Source organism: Limanda limanda, chromosome 13 (genome assembly GCF_963576545.1).
Source record: "Limanda limanda chromosome 13, fLimLim1.1, whole genome shotgun sequence".
In the NCBI taxonomy this organism is placed as follows: Eukaryota; Metazoa; Chordata; class Actinopteri; order Pleuronectiformes; family Pleuronectidae; genus Limanda; species Limanda limanda.
Genome location: NC_083648.1, coordinates 6,358,518 through 6,373,022, shown reverse-complemented (window position 1 = coordinate 6,373,022; position 14,505 = coordinate 6,358,518). Strand labels below are relative to the sequence as shown.

The following is a 14,505-nucleotide window of genomic DNA, read 5'->3' as shown; positions in this document are numbered from 1 at the left end:
CGACTCACGGAAACTCTCCGATGGGCTATTGGTCAATTCAGAGAACTCACCTTTATTTGTCCATGCATGACTTTGTCTTAGATTATATCAAACCATATATCTGTATGTCTTAACCTGTTGCTCAGGAAAGAACTAAACATTTAATGAAATAATGAAACCTGGAAAAGTAGTAGTAGAAAAATCCCTACTCAGTTTAGACACCTGTTAATAGTTATTGGTTTGTCAAATATTCACAGGTCAGATGTAGAAAGCAGCTGATACCAATATTATCTTGTGTTTCTACTATTTATCAAAAAACTAAATAAGAGCGCAGATAACTTACCTTTCTTCTCCTGATCCACTACATGAACGTCGGAGAGTCCAGCGCTGTCTTCCTTTTGTTTTTCCACTCTCTCCATCAGCGTTTGTCTGAGCAGCAGCCAGAAGCTCAGCAGACACAGGACCTACACACGGACATGTTGAACCAAACACATGAAGAGCCCGGGGGGGGGGGGGGGGGACGAACCAACAAATCACTTTCATTTAAGAGAAGTCACCTTGTGTTTATACACTCATTCAGAATGGACCTTTTAAACTTACATTAAATTATCTAAACTTTCAGACATGTCTGGGACTTAAAATAAACTTTTAAGTACAGGTCGGCCCCCGGATGTGAAATACAAAGCATGTGCACTTCATGGTACTGTTTAATAAACCTGTAACGTGAGGGATAAAGAAAGAGGGGAAAAGACTCTGTGGTGACCTCCTGATGTATGAAATGTGATTTTAGATAAAACTACAAACATGGCCTCCTCCTATAGGAGAATATTGTATGACTGTCCTCTTGTATCAGATGAATTCAGAGCAGGAGGAGTGTAATTATCCTATAGAACCACACCAATGTATTTTCTTATCACAGGATCAAGTCAAGGATCCGTTTTAAAGATGGAAAGAAATCAACAATGAACAGAAAAGATTATTGATGTGTAAAAACATTAACTAAACTCTTCACAGACCTTGGAGGAGAGCGAGTGGAACGGGTTTTTCTTCTTGACGAAGAACCCCGGGACGACTGACATCCCCTCGAAACTCCAGATGTACTGCAGCACTATCAGCAGGTTCCCGTAGGCCACCATGAAGGGAGAGGACAGCATGGCGTAGCGCCGCCGGTCCCTCACCATCCACAGCATGCAGGACCACATGAGGAAGACGAACGTCAACCAGCTGACGTACGTGATGCTCCAGGCCTGAGGAGAACAACCACAGGAACTCACACTCTGCACGTTCGGCTCAGATCCGGAAATTGAAGCCGAGATATTGCTCCAGCTTCGCGTTCAGCACCTACTGATAACTCTCGGTTTCACCTGTATCGCTGCCAGGAAACATTTTCCAGAATTGTTTTGGAAAAAAACTAAATTGACAGAATAAAGTTTTACATGAAAGTGTTTTTGTTAAACTCTCCTGAAACTGCAGAAACCCCCAGAAAGAAAAAACACAAACATCACCCCAGTGTCCTCCGCTGTGGTTGTTTCTCTCTTTTTCACAATTTTTCTTTCATTTCCTTTCTTTCTACGATTTCTACAAAGATTTACCAAGTCATGAACTATTATCATTCATCCAGGAATGTTTAACTGAGAACAGATGATCTTTTTACTATGATCCTGCAGCATATTCAGTCATGGACGCTGCCCAGTACAACCACAGCTTTCTCCTGTTGGGCTGGGGGAATTCAGCATCTTGCTCAAGGTCATCTTAACTGAACCTGATCAAGGTGGCTGGAGTCTTTGGCTTTTACCAAATTTTCCAGTAGCTCTTTTACTTTAAACTTGTTAGGTTCTTATTATGATGCGGATTTCAGGTCCCATTAAACTTTCAATACAAACTGCAAATGTCACATCTTCATTGTTTTAGCTCCAAAACACAAAAAAAATTGATTTTGGATGTTTTGACTTGCAACCTTCGACCCCTCGTTCTCCCCGTGACACAGCATCACTCACCATCATGGCGATGAGAGCACAGATGTAGCTCTGCTTCATGATGAAGTGAAAGACTTTGACCATGGCGCTGACTCCTCGCTGCTTGATCCCGTCCTCGTCCTCCTCGGTCTTCTCTTCTCCGTCGTCCAGCCCCGACTCCTCCGGGGGTAAATTAACTTCGTACACACACTCATCCTTCTTCTCTGGTTGGACACAGAAACACAAGCCTTTGCTAAAATAGCGATGGCGACGCTGATCTTGTGTCCTGAGAAATTGTCTTTAAATTAAATCCAGATCTATAAATCACTTGTATCTGAACAACAAAATCAAAAAACAGAAGCTTACATTTACATTTTCAAACTCTTTATCACGTAGCAAAGAGTAAAGTGCCCACCTGTACCGTCGTTGGGCTGGTCCATTTTATACTGGGGGGTGGAGTACAAGTCCACACAGACCGGTCCATTCTCAGTTGTGACAAACTCAAAAGACGTCCCGTTGGAGGTGGGCACATTCTGTAGATCAGCAGTAAAACTTTAAAGGTGCTTTTTTTTAACGGGATCAAACAACTGGACAGAATTCTGCCCGACAACGAGAAACAAATTATAGATAATCTGCTTTTCTTGCTTCTTTTGTTAAACTTTGTCTTTGCCTGGCGGTGAAGGGAAGGTTTCTACTTTTCACACTGCACGTTCTGTGTCACATCCCTACATGGGCAAGTTTCTCAGTGGCTGTGATAAAATCTGCAGCTCCTCTGCTAAGCTAATGTTAGGCTTCATGTATTTTCTAAAATTTACAGCTTTTTTGTTGCCTTGCAGAGAAGCTGCTGAGGGATAATGACAGAAAAGGGGTAATGCCCTCCACATGAGGGGATGTTTTCACCCCCCGGTCTGTTTATTTGTTGGCTAGATTGACATTTTCACCAATTTCCTCTTACATGGATCAAGGGATCAATGAAATCGTGCAATTTGGTGCACATCCAAATAAAACCCCCGATCCAGCAGATTTAGATGTGATTTCATAAAGGGACTGCTGGGCCCTGGCGGAGCTGTGCTCTCTCACTGCTCCTCTACTTTTCTACTAAAATCCCTGCAACGTTTTAAAGCTGGTAATAAAAACTCTATGTATTTTGGCTAAATCCGACTGCTGAAGCCGCATATTAGCTTTAGCTGCTTTAACAAGGGCTCTATTCAGTGCCAGTGTGCACAGGACCAATGAGTGTAGATGGAGAAAGACTGTGAACTGGGAATAAATGTGATTCTATCCATTAAAAGTTGTGGCTTTTGACAAATTGGTGAATTCAGATTTTTTAGCGTGACTATCATTACAGTGTGAAACCAGAGTTAGCGCCGCTGCTTTGTTGTTAACTAGTGGGAAACGTGAAGCACAGGCTCAGAGGCTGCAGTAGGAAAAGCACTTTGCAGAGATTCCTTCTCTTGCTGCAGGGCTGAGGGGTGAGCGGGGGGCGGGGGGGGGATAAGATGCACAGAGTTAAGACACATCCAGAGCAGCCCCCACCTCAGTCGTACTGATGCCGTCCTGGGTGGAGAGGAGCTGGAGGAGGAAGAGGAAGAGGAGGAGGAGGAGGAGGAGGAGGAGGAGGAGGAGAAAAGAGCATAGGAGACAAGGTGTGTTATCGATGAGCTGCTGAAGTCAAAGGCCTCCTGGTTCTTTATAGTCGCTGATAAGCAGGAACAAAGCCGAGCAGCACTCCTCTGTAAATCGAGCCCATCGCTCATCTGCGGCGGCTGCACACCCTAAAAGCATTTAAACCTCAGGAGGTGGCCGGTGGAGACAGACTACAGACCTTAATATGGGAACAAGGTCAGTGTGTGCACGTGCATCCACAGCTGAACCTTCCCAGGGATGAGTCTGTTATGAAAGCTCGAGAACACAGCCACGGCCTAAAGTTTACAGTTTAGCAAAAAAGTCCCTTTCCTGTTATTTTTTTAAATCCGTATTTCACATATAACAGCGTTTTTCCATGTGAACTCTATTGTTGTTGAATAGCTCAACTGAGTCATATTGTTCGAGGGTAACATCAGTTATCAATTGTAAAGAATGCAACGAGGAATGTGTTTGGGTTTTTACAGCCAGGGCCGGTGACAGAAGTCAAACATTTCACATGTTTGGGGAAAAAACATCCTGAGGATATTTTTAAGGCAGATTTTTTTATCCCAAGTCCTTCTAAAGCAATGTTGTTATGTTTCAAGCTTTTTCTTTATTAAAGCCTCCACATCGTGGAACCTGCTGCTTAATGAACAAAGACAGAATCGTTTCAGGCTTTGTTAAACTTTTCCTTTTATGAAAGTGTTGCTCTTATCCTGATTATATGTTGATGATCTTATCTATTTTATCATTTGTTTGTTTTTCTGCTCATGTTCCTTTGTTACTTCTGCCAGGGAGGTTATGTTGTCATTCTGTCGGTTGGTTTGAAATCAGGATTATGAAAAAACTACAGTACGAAATATCACAAAACTTGGTGGAAGGAAGGAACCTTTAGTTTTGGTGCAGATCTGAGGAGCGGATCCAAGATTTGTTTCACTTTTTTAGGAGACAGGTTGTTTTGATAAAAAAAAGTGGGTGAAATTTGGTGCAGATCCAAATAAAAACCTGAATTTAGTCATTTCGACCCATCTGATGTTATTTCTTTCTGGTAAAGCACTTTGTAACATGGTTAAGAAGAGTGCTGCATAAATAAAGTTTAATATAACCATTATGATCATTCTTTACAATGAACTGTGCATCGTTTTGTGACTTCATGACCTGTCCACTGCTGCTCACACATCTATTAACCCTCCGGATTCTACCTACGTTTTTCTCGTCAGTTCCTTGGCGTGACTCCCACCACATCTGCCTCTTCCTGTTGGCCGAGTTACTGGTTCTGTTCCCGACCAGCTCCTCCTCCTCGCACACATCCTCGTCTTTGTCGTCCTGAAAAAACACAGATAGACAGTTTGATATCTGAGCGACTGGCTTGTGGGCCGAGTCTCCTCTTGTTAATCAGCTTCTATTGAATGTTGGTCTACAGTGTGGGAGTGAGGAGGAGTAGGACGACCTTTTAAAAAGAGGAAAATAGGTTTTACTGTAAATTATCTGCATTTCTTATCATTGATTTTATTTATATACATGATAAATATGATTGTCTATTGGTCCCTATGCAGTTTCCCGTGTTTCAGGAAGTATTTGTATCTTTAAAAATAGACAGAAATAAGTTAGAAATATAGCAACAGGTTGTATGATGAGATATTAGGGCAGAGTATTAGATAAACAGATTTTTTTAGATGATTTCCGATATCTTGTTTTTAAAGAAAAGCTAAACATAATTTGGTGAACTCATTCACACACAGCAGCAAAGTATTATATACATTATTAGTCACTTTTTTTCTACTTCACAAAAAGCGTCATTATTACACTAATGTTAATGTGTGATTGGTAATTTCTTAGTTTTCCCTCTGCAATCACATTTCATTCCTTTGGATTCTTCAATCCATTTGAATTATTATGTTTTTGTTTCTTCAAGTATTGCTGAATTAACACAGACAATTAAATACAAATCAAGCACTGAATTAATTGGGAAATTGTCAAATCAGCTCCATCTCAAACTGGTTTCTCCACTATCGAAAAAAAAAACCTACTGGTGATATATGTTGTAATCATGTTTTATTATTAGTATCTGCTTAAGAGTAAGAGTAGGTGAAAACACACACACGCTCACACACACCTCTGAATGGAGGGATCAATAGTGCATAGAGACCCACAGGTTTACAGGGAGGTATTGACCCCTCTATAAAAACGCTGATCTATAACTCCATTACAGGACAGAGGAGCTGAGCCTCGAGGTCTGAGGCCGAGTTCAGGAGCCGGCTTCACATTAACGTCCAACGATCGTCACAGCGGCAGCGACATCTTCTCATTCGGATTCCTGGTCATGCAGCTACTTTTGGTTTGGTTGTATTTGTAGATTGTAGAAGTGAATTGATTTGAATTCCATTTTATTGGTGAAAGAAAACACTTATTTACATATTAATTCATCAATCTAACAATCTAAAATACGTGTATCATTGCACAACAGATCCAAGCTGCATCTCTGCTTCACGTTTTGTGAAACCAGTCAAACTCTTTCTCAGATGACACAGACGCAGACAGACACGGATCGTTCTGGAATCTTTCATCGATGTGGTTTCTCTGAGCTCGAGGCCACGTGGATGCACATTTAATTCAATCTGAATCTATTTCGGTCCACTGTCTGGAATTTACTTTTGGGTATTTATGGAGGTGTCAGGATCTTTGACCCCCCACTGACGGCAACTGGTCCAGATCTTCGAGGCGTTTGAAAGCAGAGGAGCTAATTGACGTTTAAACACATTTTTGAAGGCAGCAGATATTAATTTATAGTAATTGCTCTGAGACGAGGATCTTTCACGCTCCTTCAGCGAACAGGAGTCTCAGTGTTTGCTGTATAGGTCTAATGCTTCTGACTGAAACTCCACTAAAAATGATTGATCAGCCTCCTACAGCAGAATCCATGATCATAACAATCCCAGTTTAAGTTAACCCGGGAGTAAAACACCCTGAGAGCCCGTTACAAATACATACGTAAATCAGATTTAAGACTGTACACCATTCTTTGTCCTTTTAGGTCCCGAGGCCACTGACTCTGGGGCTTTTTAAAACATTTCATTTAACGACAAATGACACAACGTGGACATAAAAGCGTCCACGCTGCATTTCCAGTGTGCTCTTTTCTCACCGTCAGCTGCTCGATGGGCTCCTGCAGCCAGAGGCGGATGAGCGTGGCCAGCGTGTAGTAGAGGAGCAGCAGCATGATGGGATTCACAAAGTGGAACCACTTACGCTCCGGGTGCACCATGAGCTTCCATGTGTAGGAGCAGTTGCTCTGGACGACCGGGGAGATGCCGAACGTGCTGCAGAGACAGACACACACAAGAACTAACTCTTTGGGAATTAATTAACACAACACTGAATATGGGAATGAATGCAGATGTAGGTCATTAACAAAGCTTGACATTTTTAATCACATAAAAATCAACATAAACGGATAAAAGGGTTTGATTTTGGATTAAGATCAGACTTTATTCCAGTAAAGGACTTTGTCTCTTTGTCTGTATAAGAGCTGCAACGATGATTCAGCAAAAACTGTTTAAATAATCAACCAATTATACATTTTTTGTCTAATTTTCGAGCAAAAAGACAAAATATCTCAAGGTTCCAGGTTTTCAAATAGAAGAATTTTCTTTCTTGCCTGGGCTGAAGGGACCTGGCGTCTCCTTCACTGAGCAAAACAGACGAGCATCATCGATCAGTAGATTCAGCTGTTCTCATTGAGATAAGTGATTCTGGTCCGTTCATTACTCTGGATCCAGTTCAGAATATTGAAGGTTTGATCTTAAATCTTATCTGAACTGGACCCGACTCATCAATCAGTGGATTCAGCTTTTCTCATTAGGATAAGTGTGCCGTTCAAGTCAGTGCTTTCAGAGGAGGAGTCCTTTGGTTCTTCATCTTTCTAACTAACAACTTCTCTTTTCTCAAGTTTATCATCGTATCCCAGTTGAGAAAATTATATAATTTCCTCACCTAAGCATGTAAAATTAGCTTTTTACTGATGTTTGACTTGTTTCTAAAAAACAGCTTCATTCTTTATCCTGGAAACCATCCAACAATAATTGATTAGACATCTTCTGTATGTTTTTATTCTATTAAAATTGTGAATACTTTATACTCTCACTTGTTCTTCCTAGTATTTTTGTATTTTTGCCAGATGGACGTAAGGGAATAAAAAAATTATTACATATTGGTACAGGTACATTCAACGGATGTGACAGTTACAGTCTGATGGTGCCGACTGAAACTCCAACATGAAACCTCCACCTTGGAATCTGGGAAATGCACCGACGCTCAGTTTGTACCGAGGATGTCATGTGACTCAGAGCTTCTTCCTCTCAACAGAACAAAGGTCATCGGCTCAACAGGAAGTGCGCTGACGTCTCCCAGTGACACACTCGCAGATTTACAAGCCTCCAGAGTCTTTGCTTTTTACGCCATGTGGAGGAGCGAGTGCCAGCCTCCGACCCAACAACACTTCCTGAACGGTTTCTCCTTACAGCTGGGGAAGGCTCCGCCGGTCACGTGACTGGGGACTTCCATTGTGAGGCAGGAAGGGGAGTGGAAGCCAGGCCTCTCAACGGCGTCACTCAGCACCGGCCCAGCGGCAAGGTCACTGTCAACAAGCAGGACCAGGGCAGGCACCGAGGTGGAGTATTGTCCGATGGGCAGACTTCACATATTACAACCGTTAGAGATTCCCGGTGAGGATCCAGAGAGGAAACCGGCCGCAGCCGAGGAGGACGCGATACTTTACTCATCACATTCAGCTTCAGTTTTTAAACAGCGGCCGACAGGAATACCTCAGCGGTGTGGAAAGTCAACACGACGCACGAGGAGTCGGCGGATGATGAAACAGTCGGTCTGTTTGTGTAAAGACCCGTCAAATTAGATCAGGGCTGCGGGAAACTTTCCAAATTTAGGCCTTCAAACACTCAAAGAGGTTTTTTCCTAGATTACACCACCTCACAGATATTCACAGCAGGAAACTTAAGAATGGAAATAAAGAGATGGTGTTAAAGAGGCATCAATAAGACAAAATTCTGCTTTATATCGGTAGAATATGTTTTCTAAATTTAAAGCTTTAAAAACGTGATAGTACCAATTACTTTCTTAAGTAAGTTTGAAGGTTTTAGAACCCAAAAAAAGGGAGTTATCTGGGATTTCATTATATTTAAGATTTTAGAACCCAAACGAGGAAAGTGTGCAGTGTTTAACTACATTAAAAGAGAAAAGTATCCAGTATTCTACTAAATTTAAAGTTTTAGAAGCTATGAAAAGAGGAAAGAAGGAAATATTTTTTGAAACGTATAGATTTTAGAGCCCCAAAAAGAGGAAAATATTGAATATCTTAAAAGGTTTTAAGATTTTAGAGAAAACTATTTTGTATTTCTTTGACTTTGCTCCTAAAACATCTACTCCAGTAACTGTAATGATTTTTAAAAAGGTCCAAACAGGTGAAAGTGTTCCAGTATTTCACAGGAAAAGAAAAACTCGTCTGTGAGATTATCTTGGATCTCACCGAGGGAAACTCTGATTTAGACGTTGGTGTGACTCTGTGGTCATTCTACTGTGCACACGACCACTGCCAGCGTGAGCCGGTGTGAGGAGTCCATTCATTCTAATGAGGTGGAGTTCTAAAGGAGAAAACCTGTCAATGCAGCGCTGTAATCAAACCTTATCTGCCCTCGGAGGCCGGAGAGGAATGGGAGCGGGCAAGGTTTGTCCAAGGCAGCTTCGGCTAAACATAGCTGTAAATAGCCTCGGCCCTGACACACGGCTGCACAGCTTTCAAATGAGAAACCACGAGATCAATAAAAGCCTCCAGCACCAAGGGCACGGAGACAAGAGCCACAGTAATAAAACTCAAACTGTTAAATGGAAACGTTGTTGTGAAGGTGTGTTTTATTTCTTGTTGAGAGGATTTTATGCTGCTTTAATAGGGCATTCGGGATGAATGTATGTTCCTCTGCTCTTTGTCTACGTCTCAGAGGAGGCTTCTTAAAAAAAGCTCTATATATTTGGTTGGATTTGTGTTTTCTTTTTATTTATCGTCATCGTTAATAAGGTTTATGATTAAACTGTAAAACATATCAAGCCTCAGCCACATTTATTTCTTCGTCTGATACATTAATAACAAAAATATTTACTCCGTATTATTGGCGTCAAAATGATGAAGAATAATCCAGAAATAATAGATTAACACGAATATTTCACGTTTTTAAGATTTTAAGAAACTGTTTCCTCATAAATATTCTATTCATGTATCCAGGTATCATTTTTTAATTTAAACTTTTGAAGCCTTGGAAAAGTTGTGGACTCACTTTGCTGAATTCCAGTGGTGAAATAATGGTAAGTATATTTCTGGGTATTTACCATTTTAATTAATTAGACCTCAGTAAAACCGCTAATGTGTTGAAGCAGAACTGCTTGTTTGTCAAACATGGAGGAAACCTTGATTAGTATTTGTTTGTATTTAGTAAATAAACATAATTCTCTGCATTCCAGCTGGTAAATCAAACACACTGTGAGTAGTGACCCGGGTACACCCCCCTCCAGTGAGTCTGCTTTCATTACAGCCGTGACTAACGCGTGTTGGCGAGATGTGCGACCGTGTGGCTTCTCTCCAACCGCAGAGTTTCACCGCTGCGGCCACAGACAGATGATTGTCTCCTCTCTCATGCATAATGAATCAACACTGGTTGTAGTGAAGAGGCTAAAAGCTCAGCCTCTGATATCGATGCTTCTCAACTGGATTCAGCTCTTTCTTTTTTTTTTTGGCCTTCTTGCTTGTTACAACTGTAAATATTTATTAGCGTGTAAACAACTTGCTTTGGGCCCAGTAAATATTTCTGAGTCAAAGGAGCTCAGGCACTGATTTCACGTTGTGTACAGTCTGTATTGTCACAATATTACGTAAAAGCATTAGTATAAACTCAACAAAATCCATTTACAAGAGTGACAGACAAACTAAATGTGTCTTTGGCTCACTGTCATTTGGTGACTGGCTGAATTTGGTTGCTGTTGATTTATCTCTTTGGGAAGAGCGGTGCCAACAAAGTTTAATTTACAGCCTCTCACATTTTTCATTTCTGAATGATGTGACTGATTAAAAGAAAAATAACGACACAAACCAGCTGATTTAAACAGGATAGAAACAGACTGAGTGATTGAATTCTGTGTCTTCTCCACGCGGGACTGACCTGATGTAGCCGTCGCCGGGGGGGATGGACTCCTGGAAGAACTGGAACTGGTAGAGGTAGAGCACGATGATGTGTCCGGCGCTGAAGATGGCCATCAGGACGCACATGCAGCTGAAGATGAGCGTGTCGAAGGTGCGGCACAGGGACCACCAGGTGCACAGGAACAGGAAGATGAAGAAGTACACGGCAGAGGTCATGGAGGGCAGCATGATGCCTGCAAACACACACACAGTGGATACAACAGGTTCACTTAAGGGTTTTCAAGATTTGTTCTTTACCTGACAACAACCACTTCTCTGAAAAGATTAACAGAAGAAGAGAGCAGGAAATACAGTTATGCTTTAAGTAAATACTATTTCTCCATTTTTCTTGTGGATTCTAACATTATTATAAACCCTCAACCTGAAGATTAAAGACTCCTAAATAAAAGCCAAGAGCTATTTTAAGAGTGAGAGCACAGAGGAGCTGGAGATTGATGGAGTAAAGCTGCAGAGGAGACAAGAGAGACAGAGAGAAAAAGTGCTGAACTATTCAACTTAACTGAAAATGCCTCAAGCCCTCAAACAATATAAAACACAGAACTTTCTCAAACTAGAATCCAGAGAATCGTACCTAGAGAGTAGAAACCTGATAAATGATCTAAAGGAGGAGAGTTTAAAACATGAAGAACATCTCACCCGTCATTCCCAACAAGATGGTGACCACCACCTTCCCCGCGGTGGTGATCAAGTTCCCGATGATCTCCTTCACTTTGGACGCAACCTCCGCGACTAACCGCAGGACCTTCATCTTTGTGCTCTCCTTCTCTTCCTCCACCTCCTCCTCCTCTTCTTCCTCTTCCTCCTCGAGCTCCTCGTCCTCCTCGGCCTCGTACCCCGCCTCGAAGTCCTCCTCGAGCAGGATGTTGTCGTCCAGGCTCAGCTTCTCCTCTTCATCCTTAGGGGGGGAAGGGAGGGGGGTGTTTGGATTGTGAGTGACAGACAGATGAATGAAGGTGAGAGCTCTCCATGGTGCTGAAGACAGGTAGCACCACCATAATAAACCAAGTAAATAAAAATGATTTTGTAACTTTTATAACTACTGTCCTTTAATTCTGATGAGTTCATGAACTTATTTATATGAATTTCTACCTTTTGTCATTTGAATTATTCAAAAGTCATCTATAAATAAAGATAGCTAATATCAATATAGTACAACATATCCATCCTGTGGGTTTGTGCTGCTCTGGCTTTCAGTATAATTAAACATATAGAGTCTGTGGTCTGTGGCTCCAGGCATTAGTCCCCCTTTCACATGCTGGTTGATATCTAATACAGTCCACTCTTCCGTGGTTGCTGGTGTGTGTCCGGTTCACCGCGATTTATAAATAACACATGAGGCACTAGACAAAGTGAGCAGGTAGAAGAAGCCCTGTTTCAAATCAGACATCAGAAGCCGAACTGACGGGAATAAAAGCCTGAGCAACGCAGGGTCTCCACGTGAATTCTCTACTGTTCCTCAGTAAGTCAGAACAAAGCCATCTGGGCCAGCGTGAGCAGCACAGTAGAAGTGAAAGGGAATGTGGCTTTAATTAACACAGAGTCATAAAGAGAAGCAAAGACCTGCCAACGGGATGGAGGCTGTGTTCCAAGTCATCAACACCCGCAGGGATCTCGCTATTCAAACTTCTGCTCTGCTCCTCTGGGCTCATTAAGTGTGGAGAGTAAACGTATCGTGCAGGACACGAGACCCTCGGCTCTGCAGGACTCTTCAGCGAGTAAAGATATTCATGAAGCAGAAAGAGCTTCAGTAAATATGAGCAGCAAATGTGAAGCTTTCTGTGTGACTGCATTGAATGTGAAGGCAGATTTAAACTTTATGTATTACTGCTGAGAACTGTCAAGAGCTTCTACTCTGACAAAGAAAAAGTCCTTTGCATTGTTCAGAAATCTAAAATCTGTTTGTGTGAAGATGTTGATGTGGGTGTTTTAGACCAACCTCATTTTTATTAGAATACTAAAGGACACAGTTCCCTCAATGGGTTAAGGTATTTCTCTCAAGTTCAAGCTCTTATTCTGAAAGTCAGCGTGATAGAGACAGTGACAAAGGGAATATAGAGACAAAAGACATTTTAAATCCCCCATAATTCGTCACTCTTGTCTTCAATTTAAGTCCTGGATCAATTAGCTGATTAATAAATCAATCCAGCAGTTTCCAAACTTTATGAAACCATGGCACACTTTCATAATGGTATTTTTAAGGAAAGGGCCAAACCAACTTTGTGTCAAACGTTTTTTCAAATATAATTTATTTCCGTTGAGTTATGAGAACTATTGTAACCACTTTGAGAACCACACAATTAATTAAATGATAATTTACTCCTTCCTCTGTTTCGTCTTTGTAAAACGATTACATTTGGGCTTTGGACTGCTAGTAAAATTAAAAAAAGTCAGACAGACACGTGGACAGACAGATTGAATTCAGAAGTCAGAAGCTGTTTCCAAGACGATGTCATTTATAAATGAAACCCACTTGTTCCTCTGCTTCAAAGTCAGTGTTGTCCTGAGCCATGTCCTCAGGCGGCCTCTTCTGGACCAGGCTGCGGCACAGCAGCCAGATGGACAAGCCCGCCACGAACATGCCGATGTCAGGGATGAACACTCGGATGCCGTTCCCCGCATCTGCACCAATCACGCTGGGGGACAAACAAGAGAGATGATTCCCAGTATCTCCCCCAAATAAAACTGATTAGGAGGAATGTCACAAGCCGGGATCACAACCAAATGACGTCCATTGGGAGAGGGGACAGTAAACTGATCCAGTCACGGACGATCACTGCTAACGTGAAACAGTTGGATTCCTGGTTGTTGGGTTAGTTCACTTGGACACGGCCCTGTAGCTGAATCTGGTTTTGGCAATTTGTCACATGTCACCTCCCTCTGCTCGTCTCAATCTTGATTCGAAACAGAAATTGGTCACTTCTCCGCCCCCTGAAGCACGAACACTGCAGCTGCACTCAAACAACACCAGAGCAGATATTACTGCAGCAATTACATCCCTCAGAAAACACTACGTCTTCACATGAACGCATGGGAATCGGATTCTTTTCCGTTACTCAGCTGTTCTTTTTTTTTTTATATGTTTTTCGTGTTGAATGCTGCAGCTTTTTATGTGGAACACCACCCACTTTAATGGAGGCTTGCAGATTTTCAATGTATCGCTATTAACAAGTGAGAAAAAAATTCCATTCAGACAAAAAGGTCATGAGAGACTGAGAAACATGTTTCGTGCCGTGGAAATCTGAATAAAGCAGCGTAAACAAAAAAGTCAGCATGTAAAATGTGAAATGAGTTCATATTTATCCCAGTTTGCTGAAAACAATGTGAGCACTTTGTTTATCTGCTGTAATATGAAGTCGTACCAAATCCTATTCTGTGGGAAACAAAGCTTTTGTAACATTTCTTATGTTATTGTCTGCTCACCTCTAACTAAATACCACAAGGTTTTGTTTAAACAGGAAGTAAAACAGTGGCAGCCGACTGTTGCCTGGAGAGCTGCGGTAACATGGGGCTTCCAGTGATCCAGTGAGATGCATGTGTGCTGTCTGAGGACGTGTTTTCACGAGGTGTCATGATTGCACGTCCAGTAAAAGCGAATAAAATTTGTCCCTGGAATCGCAAGCAGGTTTCAAAACCTCTAAAACTCACTTTTATCATCCGGACAAATTTCTGTTTGTATTTTAA

The 14,505-nt window shown here is 41.7% G+C and overlaps 1 protein-coding gene across 1 annotated transcript in view; it reads right to left on the bottom strand.

Annotated features, from left to right (window-relative positions):
- LOC133017930 (piezo-type mechanosensitive ion channel component 2) overlaps nt 1-14,505 on the bottom strand; it is a 65,535-nt gene that overhangs the window by 34,074 nt on the left and 16,956 nt on the right. Inside the window, exons 5-14 of the mRNA XM_061084186.1 lie at nt 13,295-13,457; nt 11,461-11,719; nt 10,784-10,997; nt 6,706-6,880; nt 4,767-4,886; nt 3,471-3,506; nt 2,350-2,467; nt 1,977-2,158; nt 996-1,226; nt 323-443 (exon numbers count right to left, since the gene is read on the bottom strand). Of these exons, the coding sequence (XP_060940169.1) occupies nt 323-443; nt 996-1,226; nt 1,977-2,158; nt 2,350-2,467; nt 3,471-3,506; nt 4,767-4,886; nt 6,706-6,880; nt 10,784-10,997; nt 11,461-11,719; nt 13,295-13,457 (1,619 nt within the window). The remainder of the gene's footprint in view (nt 1-322; nt 444-995; nt 1,227-1,976; nt 2,159-2,349; nt 2,468-3,470; nt 3,507-4,766; nt 4,887-6,705; nt 6,881-10,783; nt 10,998-11,460; nt 11,720-13,294; nt 13,458-14,505) is intronic.